At 50.7% G+C, this 11,161-nt stretch overlaps 1 protein-coding gene across 1 annotated transcript; it reads left to right on the top strand.

Annotated features, from left to right (window-relative positions):
• Nucleotides 1-459: 459 nt before the first annotated feature.
• LOC109741638 (D-3-phosphoglycerate dehydrogenase 3, chloroplastic) lies at nt 460-5,675 on the top strand. The gene is made up of 5 exons (XM_020300712.4): nt 460-1,759; nt 3,791-4,167; nt 4,262-4,372; nt 4,473-4,568; nt 4,656-5,675. The coding sequence occupies exons 1-5, from the start codon at nt 1,159-1,161 to the stop codon at nt 5,328-5,330; spliced, it is 1,860 nt and encodes a 619-aa protein (XP_020156301.1). The 5' UTR covers nt 460-1,158; the 3' UTR covers nt 5,331-5,675.
• The last annotated feature ends 5,486 nt before the right edge of the window (nt 5,676-11,161 follow it).

An 11,161-nucleotide genomic window follows, 5' to 3' on the forward strand; every position in this document is an offset into this window, starting at 1 on the left:
TCCCGCTGGTCTTCGAGACCCACATTTTCCTTCTGCTGACCGTTGACGAAGTCTAGCGGGGCTGCGACCGCAGCGTCAGCCGCTGCCTGCAATTCGTTGGCCATGCAGTCTACCACGGCCTAGGTTGTCAGTGGCTTCTTGGCGGCAGCGAAGAACGCCTCCACCGGATTGTTGTGGGGGTCGGAGTTGTCTTCTGTGGCCGCCGGTGGCAGCGCTGCCAGGGGGCGGTGGAGTTTGCTGACGTGACGACTCATCATCCGGAGCATTTATTCGTTATCTTCAACCAGTCGGCGGACCACGTCAACGCTATCAGACACAACTCCATCCGGGTCGATGGCACCGTCTTCAACATTGCGTCGTGGCATGAGCATGACCATGCGGGCTTCGGCAACTTCAACCTCCACGCCAGGGTCGTCATCGAGAAGGTGCCGATGCAGTACTGGTCCCTGGAAGGCGTAGAAGAGATCCTTCGCGACAAGGTGCGCGTGGACTGCCTCGACAGAACGCTCGAGCACGGCCACGCCAAGACTTTTGTCTGCTGGCTCTGGGCATGGGATATCGCCCACATCCCCACCAAGCACATGCTGTGGGTGCTGCCGCGCGGGGCTGGAAGGGTGGAGGAGATGCAGGGCTTCTTGCCGCCCGACCGCCGGGTGGCGCGGCCGCCCGGAGCAACGCGGTACGGCATGCTCATCCATGTGGATCGAGTTTACCGCGTTCATCGCACTCGGGGCAGAGCGGCCTGCCGTCTTCCGACTCCGACTAGGACGACGCGTCGTTTCCCAGGTGATCCCTGGCACGTGGATGATGGAGGTTTATACAATCTGGAGTCATCTGTGTTGTGTTGTACAGGGCTTTGCTTTGGGGGTACTTCTCCACTTTTGAGCTTTGTTTCCTGGTGTGTTCCTCTCAGGTCTTAATCCATGTATTGCATTCCCAGGGCCCCCAAGCAATAATTTCCGGCCCCATCCACCCGTCAAAATTAATTTCCCCAAAATAACCTCCACCAACTTCCCCGTACCCTCGCGTTAACCCACCAATCCTTGCTCCTCCTACTTTGCCTCAACAGAGAAAACACCATTCTTGTTCCTCCGCCTCCCTCTCTTCCGCTAACCAGATATCAATTATCACCGGCGTGAGACACGAGCCTGATTGAACATGTCCGCCTCACGCGCCCTCCTCTCGAGCCCGCACGGCGGTGCGAGCCGGACCTTCACGAGAGCGCCGACCCGCCTCGCCGCGGCCTCGATCCCGTTCGCGCGCTGCGGCGCTCTCCGCGCCCGGACCGCGATCCTGTCGTCGCCGGCGGCCACTGTGCCGGTGACCTCTTCGGAGCCGAAGCGCCGGATCTCGCGCTCCGTGTCGGACTCGGCGCCGCTGGCGAAGCCTGCGGTCCTGGTGGCGGAGAAGCTGGGCGAGGCCGGGCTGGACGTGCTGCGTCAGTTCGCCGACGTGGAGTGCGCGTACGGCATGTCCCCCGCCGAGCTCCTGGCCAAGGTGGCGCAGTTCGACGCGCTCATCGTGCGGAGCGGCACCAAGGTGACGAGGGAGGTGCTGGAGGCGGGGCGCGGGCGGCTGCGGGTGGTCGGCCGGGCCGGCGTCGGGATAGACAACGTCGACCTGCAGGCGGCGACGGAGGCGGGGTGCCTCGTCGTGAACGCCCCCACCGCCAACACCGTCGCCGCGGCGGAGCACGGCATCGCGCTGCTCGCCTGCATGGCCCGCAACGTCTCGCAGGCGGACGCCGCGCTCAAGGCCGGTGAGTGACTGATCGCTTCATTTGTGATGGTGGTTAGTTACGTCCGTTTTAGTTGCCATTGTTCCAGATTTTAGCACTATTTTTGACATCTACGTCCGATTCTGAGGGAGAGCGGCAGATTAACCACAAATAATCTTTGGTGCTCACTCCTCCTCAGAATAGGAACACGTGATTAAATTTCCAATTTGGTGGTGTCACTTCAGTGGCGTTAGGTGCGAGAGAAAGGTAAATTTAGACTTTATATGGACATATTGTGTATAAGACGGACACCTTTCAATATTTAGGTTCAATGCTAGAAAGCAACGGTTGTATCAATGAAGGTATTAGTCAGCGAATCAAACGGGTGGATGAAGCGGCATCCTATAATATTTTAGTGATCTATAAACGTTCTTATATTTCTTCACGGAGGGAGTTCCACAAAAGCTCAGAAGTAAATTCTGCGTGACGGCGATCGAATCTCTCTGTTGGAGCCTATGCTAAATGATTGCGTCCTATGAACACCGCCACGTCGCTAGGACCCAATTCTAGGGCCCGCATTTTTCTAGGCTAGCACCACCAAAGAAGCCGTCTTCACCACAGGCTTGCGTACTTGTCTTGATCCATGAAATAATTGTCCCTTGCTTCCTTCTCTCCTTTTCTGGCAGCTGATACAGTGGAAATTAGATTTGTTGTTTCTGATATAAGGGTAGTGATCAGTCAAGTGATAACTACACAAAAGGGCTAGCGCTAGTAGCACGTATGATCAATTGAGTTTTGCTCGTGTGCTTGCTTTGGGATTATATGTTGCTGTTCGCTTTACTAGCCACAGCAAGCAACAATGATTGAGCCGGCGATTTTCAGGGTGGGTTTTCTTCGAAAAATCAGCCTTTGACTTGTGAACATAAAAAATGCTCCATTAGCAGGTCAATTTTCAGGGTGACTCCAGGAGAGCATTAATCTCTAGTTTGATTTCCTTTTAATCGCGTTGTAATAGCTGCATGCACCGAGTAATGCTAGACACGCGGAGATTTACTTAAGGATTTTACGGGGTAACTAAAGTGGACCAATAGAATTAGAGATTAGGGGTGTATCAGTATGCTGAACTGTTACAGCGGAAAATGAACAATGTGTATATGTATGAAAACTATTGAATGTCATGGTTGCTATTTAGTACTCCAGCAACGAAAGTGGAGTATAATTTTAGAATCTCTGGACCACTTTCGTTGGGCTTTACTTTTCTCGTGATAAGCGGTTGCAAATTCAGCAGGATGATGCCTTTTTCGTATTGAGGAATCTGTGCAAAACTATTTTGGCAATATGAAACATAAAATTTGATGGGTGCCAAGCATGATACCTCAGTTTAGTGGGGAATATGATCCCTGTTCAACTTTAGCATTTTGATCTGCTATGTGGCAAAAATTTAGTGCTACATGTAGAGGCAAAATCGGTCTCTGATATTTTGGAACTTGTTGCTTTCTGGCACTTATGAAGCCAAACAAAAGCACTGTCAAGGCAGAAATTCGATGGATGTAGGCTGCCTTTGTTTTGCCTGCAAAAATTGCTATATGATCCTATCTAACTATCCAGTAGTAGGTATTTTCAGTTTTTTACCATAAAGTTTTAACGATGAATTCACCTCGCCACTTAACAACTGGGTCCCCCAAGGGAGGGTGTAACAGAGTGTGGGGATATTCTGTTGCTAACGCTCCCGGATGTGGGTTCTTCACAATTAGCAGCGTTTCCGGTCTAGCTGTGTCAAATCGATTGTATTTCTATCTTCCATGTTTACATTGTCGCATAAACTTTACAGCTAAATACTTCCTTCGTCTGGAATTACTTGCCGCTCAAACGGATATATCTGTATGTATTTTAGTGCTAGATCATCTGTTTGAGCATCTCGCAAAAAAAAAGATCATCTGTTCGAGGGACAAGTAATTCGGGACGGAGGGAATAACTTTTAATAACGGAATACAGAAGCAAAAAACTTCCACAGGTGATGCGAGTGAACTCGTTCATTCTTACTAATAAAAGTATTGAACTCGTTTACCACAGGCAAATGGCAAAGAGCCAAGTATGTTGGAGTTTCCCTAGTTGGAAAGACTCTTGCCATCATGGGCTTTGGAAAGGTTGGCTCGGAGGTAGCAAGGCGAGCGAAAGGGCTAGGGATGCATGTGATTGCTCATGACCCCTATGCTCCGGCCGACAAGGCCCGTGCCATTGGAGCAGAGCTGGTGTCCTTCGAGGAGGCCATCGCCAAGGCTGACTTCATCTCCCTCCATATGCCGCTCACCCCGGCGACATCCAAGGTCTTCAACGACGAATCCTTCGGGAAGATGAAGACCGGCGTGCGGATCATCAATGTGGCCAGGGGCGGCGTGATCGATGAAGATGCTCTGGTCAGGGCGCTGGACTCCGGCAAAGTTGCTCAGGTGATTCGAAGCTTCCTCTTCTCAGCTTTCTTTCAGCTCACCAGTGTGGAGATTTCTCTGAAAGGTGGAGGTTTTGTTTGCCAATCTGGATCAGGCAGCTCTTGATGTCTTCACAGTGGAGCCCCCGGCGAAGGACAGCAAGCTGGTTCTTCATGAGAATGTCACTGTCACGCCCCATCTTGGAGCAAGCACAGTGGAGGCGCAGGTCGGCGTCTTGGCTACGATAAATGTTCCGATGTGGATGTAATCAAACCACTTGCTACTCTTTCTGAGGTACCAGCGCACCTGAACTTGCCGCATTGCAGGAAGGCGTCGCCATCGAAATTGCTGAAGCCGTGGGCGGCGCACTGAGAGGTGAGCTCGCAGCGACCGCTGTGAATGCTCCCATGGTCCCAGCAGAGGTACGCACGAAGCTTCTTGAGATGTCAGTGATAGACTGTGATTATGGGGGCAAATCGTTCTTCTGACTCTGTTTCTTCCCTTTACAGGTCTTGTCAGTTCTAGCTCCGTACGTTTCCCTGGCGGAGAAGCTGGGGAGGCTGGCAGTGCAGCTCGTCGCCGGAGAGAGCGGCATCAAGGGCGTCAAGGTGGTGTACACCTCAGCCAGGGATCCCGACGACCTCGACACGAGGCTCCTCCGGGCGATGGTCACCAAGGGCATCGTGGAGCCCGTGTCCAGCACCTTCGTCAACCTCGTGAACGCGGACTACACGGCGAAGCAGCGCGGCCTGCGCATCGCCGAGGAGCGGGTCTCCCACGACAACGCCGCCGCCGAGGCGCCGCTGGAGTCCATCCAGGTACGCCTCTCGCACGTGCAGTCCAAGTTCGCCGGGGCGATCAGCGACGGCGGGGACATCGTCGTCGTGGGCAGGGTCAAGTACGGCGTGCCTCACCTGACCGTCGTCGGGCCCTACGAGGTCGACGTCAGCCTGGAGGGGAACCTGATCCTGTGCCGGCAGATCGACCAGCCCGGGATGATCGGCAAGGTCGGGAACATCCTCGGGCAGAGGAATGTGAACGTCAGCTTCATGAGCGTCGGCCGCACCTCCCGTGGCAAGCAGGCGATCATGGCCATCGGCGTGGACGAGGAGCCGGACAAGAAGACGCTCGAGAAGATTGGGGCGATCCCGGCCGTCGAGGAGTTTGTGTTCCTCGAGCTATGATGGACAGACAGCGGGCGCTCGCTCCACTCATCGCTAGAATAAGTGGCATCGCAGCAGCATCATATTGGTTTGATGCCACACGGGGTGGGGTGAAGTGATCCTTCCACGGCGCCTTGGTTTGGCCTCCGTTTGAATAAGAACGATGTGTGTGTATGTTATGATGCTGTGTGTATCAACGTGTGCGCCTAGCGCTTGTTTGTGGAGAGTCGTATCATAGTAGTATTATATTGTTTGGCTAGATATAATTTGTTTGTGTGTTGCAAACTTGCAATACAGACACAAATATTCTGTATGTAATGGTGATGATTTACCTGTCATTTAATTTCTATTTTGTTTACTTATAAAGACAGCAGGATGCTATATTAAAGTTGGAGAAAAACAAAGTTACGAATACGAACCTAAGAGGAAGGGAGAGATTTGCGCTGGTTGCCAACCGGTAAACCAGCAAGGGAGAATACACCCAACTTTGGGGGGTGGGAAACTCCAGGGTAATGATAACCGGTGAACATCAGCTCGGAGAAGGATAGCAAGCGAATTTTTTTTGTGCACCTTTGACTCGTAAGAGCAACTCCAACGGATATCGATTTTGTCCGCATTTTGTTTATTTGGGTCGCCCGTCCGCGCGTCCGTGTCCGCTTTTTTATTTGGGTCTGCAAGTGCGCCCAACGGTGGCCAGACCCATTTTCGACATATCCGCCCTGACATTTCCTCAAACACGTAGCAGGCAGGGCAGGGAGCTCACAGCGCGCAAAGAGGCCGACGGGCGAGGGCGGCACGGCGAGCGCCACGAGCATGGCGCAGCAAGCGCGAGGGCACGGCGGGGCTAGGCGACGCCGGGCGCTGCCGAGCTCGCGCGGTGGAGCAGCCACAACTAGCTAGCTAGCATGCGGGACATGCAGCAGCCACAACTAGCTAGCATGCGCGACGCGGCCGCCATCCAGTACGTGTGGGCGTGGCCGTTGGAGACGAGGAAGCCCCTGTCGGCGACGACCATGGAGGGCGCCTTGCCACCGCGGCCTCCGCCAGCCTCCGCTCCTCCTCCCGTGGCGCTCCTCCGCACGCCGCAGAACGCCACCGCGGCCTCCGACCGCCTCCGCTCCTCCTCCCGCCGCGCTCCTCCGCCCGCCGCAGCCGCAGCCACCACCGCGGCCTCCGCCGCCGACCCACCGGTTCGCCGCGCCACCGCGTTCCTCCGCCACCGGCCGGCCGCCCACTGCGCTCCTCTGGCGCCACGGCCTGCACCGCCGGCCGCCCGCCCGCCGCAGCCACCGCGTCCCTCTCGCGCCGCCCGCCGCGATCCTCTGCCGCCGTGGCCTGCACCTCGAGTCCTCGTATGGCAGGAAGTGCGGGTCGCTGCCCGGTGGGTCCAGGCCGGACACGAGGGGGGAGGAGCGGACGAGAGGAGCGCCCAGTTTTGTCCGCCGCGGACCCATTTGTGGCCCATTTTTGCGCCCAGTTTGGGTCGGGACGGACACGAAACGGACAGCGGGCGGACGCTGTGTCCGTTTGGGTCACCCCATTGGGCCAACTTTTGTGTCTGGATGACCCAAACGGACGAAATGGGTCGTCCCATTGGAGTTGCTCTAAGAGCATCTACAACTGGGCGCACAAACCCGCCTCATACGTCCGGGCGGGCTGCCCGGTCATTGTCTGGTCACGATTTTTTAACCCAGATGGCCCCCTCAAACAGGCTTCAAACGCCCGGGCTGATCGGCACCCCTCATACCCAACCCAAATATGGGGCGGATATGAGGGCATCTGGACATGCCCGTCACGTCGAACCCGACAGCCCGACCCCACCGTAAATTACACCAATTTCAGCCTCCAAGACCTGGCGGATCCATTTGCTATCTCCTCTCTTCTCCCTGCTCCACGTCGCCCCTCTTGCAGCTCCGCCGCCGTTCCTAGCCTCTGCGTCGCCAGCTCTGGTAGAGCAATCCACTCTCCCGCCGTGGTGGAGGTGTTTGGACCCGAGTATCTCGGAGAACCAAATGCACGGGACACGGAGAAGTTGTTGGCTATTGGAGAGGCAAGGCGTTTTCTAGGAATGTTCGGATCAATTGATTGCATGCATTGGCAAGGAAATAACTGCCCCAAAGGTTTGTGGGAAATGTATCAAGATAACACCAGAGAGGCCACCATCATACTAGAAGCGGTGGCATCACATGACTTATGGATTTCGCGTGCTTTCTTTAGAATGTCGGGTTCTCACAACGACATCAACATCCTTCAACGATCTGCGGTGTTCATGAGGCTTTGCAATGGGGAATCTCCGCCGTGCAACTACACCGTCAACGGCCGAGACTACAACATGGTATCTATCCTCAGTGGGTGGTGTTTGTGAAGACCATATCCGAACTGCATGGCAATAAACAGAGCCACTTTGCAACAATGCGGAAAGCGGCTAGAAAGGATGTGGAGAGGGCATTTGTTGTGCTTCAATCTCGTTGCGGAATTGTGCGGAGCGCTGCAATGATGTGGGAATCAGAAACTTTGTGGTAGCTGATGACATGTCGTGTTATTCTGCACAATATGATTGCCGAGGATGAGGGTGATGGTGTAGCCCAAACCAATGGCTTTGAAGCACCTGAAGAACAAGTTGAAATCCCGAAAGATCAAGATGTGGCTCCGCTTATGAACTTTCAGCAAATGCATCAGAATCGTCAAGATCATCAGATGCACACGCAACTACTCAATGATCTTGTGGAGCACATGTGGGCCCACAATGGAAACCAAGGAGCTAATGCTTGAGTTGTGCACTTAAAATAAATTTTATGTAAACACTATCTATGCTCGGTACCAACATATGTTATTTATGTGCGACATTGGCTTTTATGATCAACATGCATGGATCTGCATGGATTTAAGAGTCCGGATTTGAGATATGTGAATGCTGGGAGCGAAATATAAAGGCCCGTCCGGATGCGCCCGCGGGCATGTCCGGGAGCGTCCGTGTACGTATAGTGGGTCGGATTTGCTAAGTCTGGACATAGATCCTCTAAGGGCTTGGTAATTGTTATTCACTTGGAACCATGTAAACCTAGCTGGAAATGGTTGAACTATAATTTGCCATGTTTCAAAATACCGTACGGTTTTAGTACTTTGTTCTGAGAGTCGGTCATCCCAAAATGGAAGAATTTTTTTTCCAGGATTCTCCTAAATCTTTTTGGTGTCTTGTGTGATCTGATCATCAGAATGCATGAACTGTATGGAATGTTGCTTGTCCTAATCTAATTATCTGCAATCCACAGGTTATGGAACTGCAATTGCAATGGTAGCAGGAACGATCTTGCTTTTCTTCTTTTTGCGGAAGAGGAATGATCTTGCCTGGGCGACCTTTCTGTTATGTTATGTTGCCTGGGGGACACTGTTGAGCAACGAGCAAAACTAGACACTGTTGAGCAACGAGCAAAATCCGACCTTTGCTCTTCCGCAACAAGACACTGTTGCAAAAAAATATTCTTCTCTATTTTTTTGCAAGAAAACCCTTGATGCAAAACTTCTTCACTATTTTTCTGTAACAAGACTCTCGTTACAAAACCTTCATTGCAATATGACCAAACATCTCCAGCTTCTACTAAGTATTCCTACAATAATACTGTTGTTGCAAAAACGTGTAAGATCGCCGACGGCTGCAACAGTGAGAGCACCCCGTGGTCTTTGCATCACCCTGTTCGTTGTGGTATGCCTTTTCGAAACAGGTGCCCACTTGCAAGAACTGCAGTACGAAGCATTCTGTATGTTTAGATGAGATCCATAAAGAGATTGCAGATGAAGGTCAGATTCAACGTATGGATAGGAGAGATAAAAATATACGGCCATTTTAGTAGAGAAAGGGATGAAGGAGAGAAGCGGTGTGCTGGCCCATAAGACGTGTGTCAAGCGTAAAACCTCGCGGACGTGAGAGAAAAGACCGGTCGGTTGACCACTAGCTTTTTTCCCATATTAATTGCACTGATTCTAAAAAACATATTAATTGTACTAAATCAATGATAACTAATATGGATGTACTAAATCAACGAGAATTATTATGGATAAGCGAGAGAAGCATAAAATATGGCCTCTCTACAAAAACAAGCATAAAATAACAATTTTTATAAAGATTAAAGAGGGACTCTGATAAGTGCCACACATATGGCATGAAGCAATTTCGCTCTGACGTTTTTTAATGGTAACTTTAGTTACCCGCCGATGTAAAGCTTGGCAACTTTCTGTTTGGATGAAAAGTTTCTGTTTTTTAGATTTTGTTTTCTTTTATGATGGTAATTTTAGTTGTAAACACGTGAGGGTGGTGTTACTCCGTGCCACACATATACTCCCTCCGTTTCAGTTTACAAGTCCTGCGCGTATAGCTAACTTGTCAATTTTATCACCCTAATATAAACTATATAACAAAAAAATTATACCGTTTGAAAATAGAACATCTGAAGTTTATATTGGTATATTTTTTTGTAATATATGACTTGTATTAGGTTGGTTAAATTGACGACCTAGGAGGACACGCTCGCCCTGTAAACTGAGAGAGAAAGTAACACTTATCATTTGAGTTAAAGAGAGGATTTCGGACGTGAACATTTTAGTTACGCATTCCCTAAAACAGCGCAGTCTTTGGCCTCATCTCAAAACAAAAGTAAAAAATGTAGTCATATGACATTAATGCCAAGATCTGCTTTGGATGTGAATTGTCATGGCCGTAAGGGCGATACATTTTTTGAATTATAAAAGCATCTCCAATAAATGATATAGATGTATAAATAACTATCTTTTACATCATCAAGGCCTAAAAACACCGCTGCAACTGATGATGTAGATGTATATATTTTTACATCACCTACTTCAAATAATGTAAAATACAACATTTGAAGATACAAATTTACATCTCCAACCGTTGTAGATGTAAACCCAGATACCAAACGCTCTGCCACGCGTCAACCAACCGTCATCACGAAAGTTTCCAACTGTTGATCCCTTTGCCGCTGCCGTCACTGGCCGGTTTCGGCCAGATTCGAAGCCTCCCCGCCGCCCCGGCCCGCTCTAGCACCTCGCCCTCACCACCGGGCCGCCATGGCCGCCTCCTCCTACCGCACAGTCGTCGTCGCCACTACTAGAAAAAGGCTTACTAGTGGCGCACCAGTTTTGCCTACTAATGGCGCACTACTGGTGCGCCACTAGCATCACGCCACTAGTAATTTTTACTAATGGCGCACCGCTGGTGCGCCATTAGTATCTGGTACTCTAATGGCGAACCAGGCAGTGCGCCATTAGTATAGGCCCCGGTGCGCCATTAGTATGCCTCCCAGTGGGCATGTGCTTTGCCATACTAATGGCGCACTGGTGGGCGATGCGCCATTAGTATCCTTTGGCATACTAATGGCGCACGTCTGGGTGATGCGTCATTAGTATGTATATTAGGGATTTTTTTTCTTTTCTGATATTTGCACAGATTACAAAATATATTATTGGACAGAATATAAACAGCACCACACAGCAACAGCAGATTCATCGAATACAATAGAAGATTAGTCTCCGAATACAATTCATCATATTAGTCTCCGAAATCAAAAGACCGAACAAAGATAGAACATTACAAGTCTCGAGACCGCGAGTAGCGAGTTTGTCGAAATTAATACTAATCCTACAAGTCCTACTAATCATCATCATACAACTTCTACTCGTTATTAATAACAAGTCATACGATCATCATCCTGATAGTCATCGAACCAACCCTACTTAATTGTTCTTAGCACATGATCATCAGTATTAGGACCTAAAATACCCTATTTAAGGTAAAATAGTATAAAACAATATAGACCCTGACTCTCCATTATGGA

Source organism: Aegilops tauschii, chromosome 1 (genome assembly GCF_002575655.3).
Source record: "Aegilops tauschii subsp. strangulata cultivar AL8/78 chromosome 1, Aet v6.0, whole genome shotgun sequence".
Lineage (NCBI taxonomy): Eukaryota > Viridiplantae > Streptophyta > Magnoliopsida > Poales > Poaceae > Aegilops > Aegilops tauschii.

Bases quoted from the DNA above. Each gene is read 5' to 3' on its own strand.
- LOC109741638 (XM_020300712.4), top strand. From the start codon at position 1,159: ATGTCCGCCTCACGCGCCCTCCTCTCGAGCCCGCACGGCGGTGCGAGC. The intron at 1,760-3,790 runs GTGAGTGACTGA...CGTTTACCACAG, and splicing joins GGACGCCGCGCTCAAGGCCG to GCAAATGGCAAAGAGCCAAG. The intron at 4,569-4,655 runs GTACGCACGAAG...TTCCCTTTACAG, and splicing joins CTCCCATGGTCCCAGCAGAG to GTCTTGTCAGTTCTAGCTCC.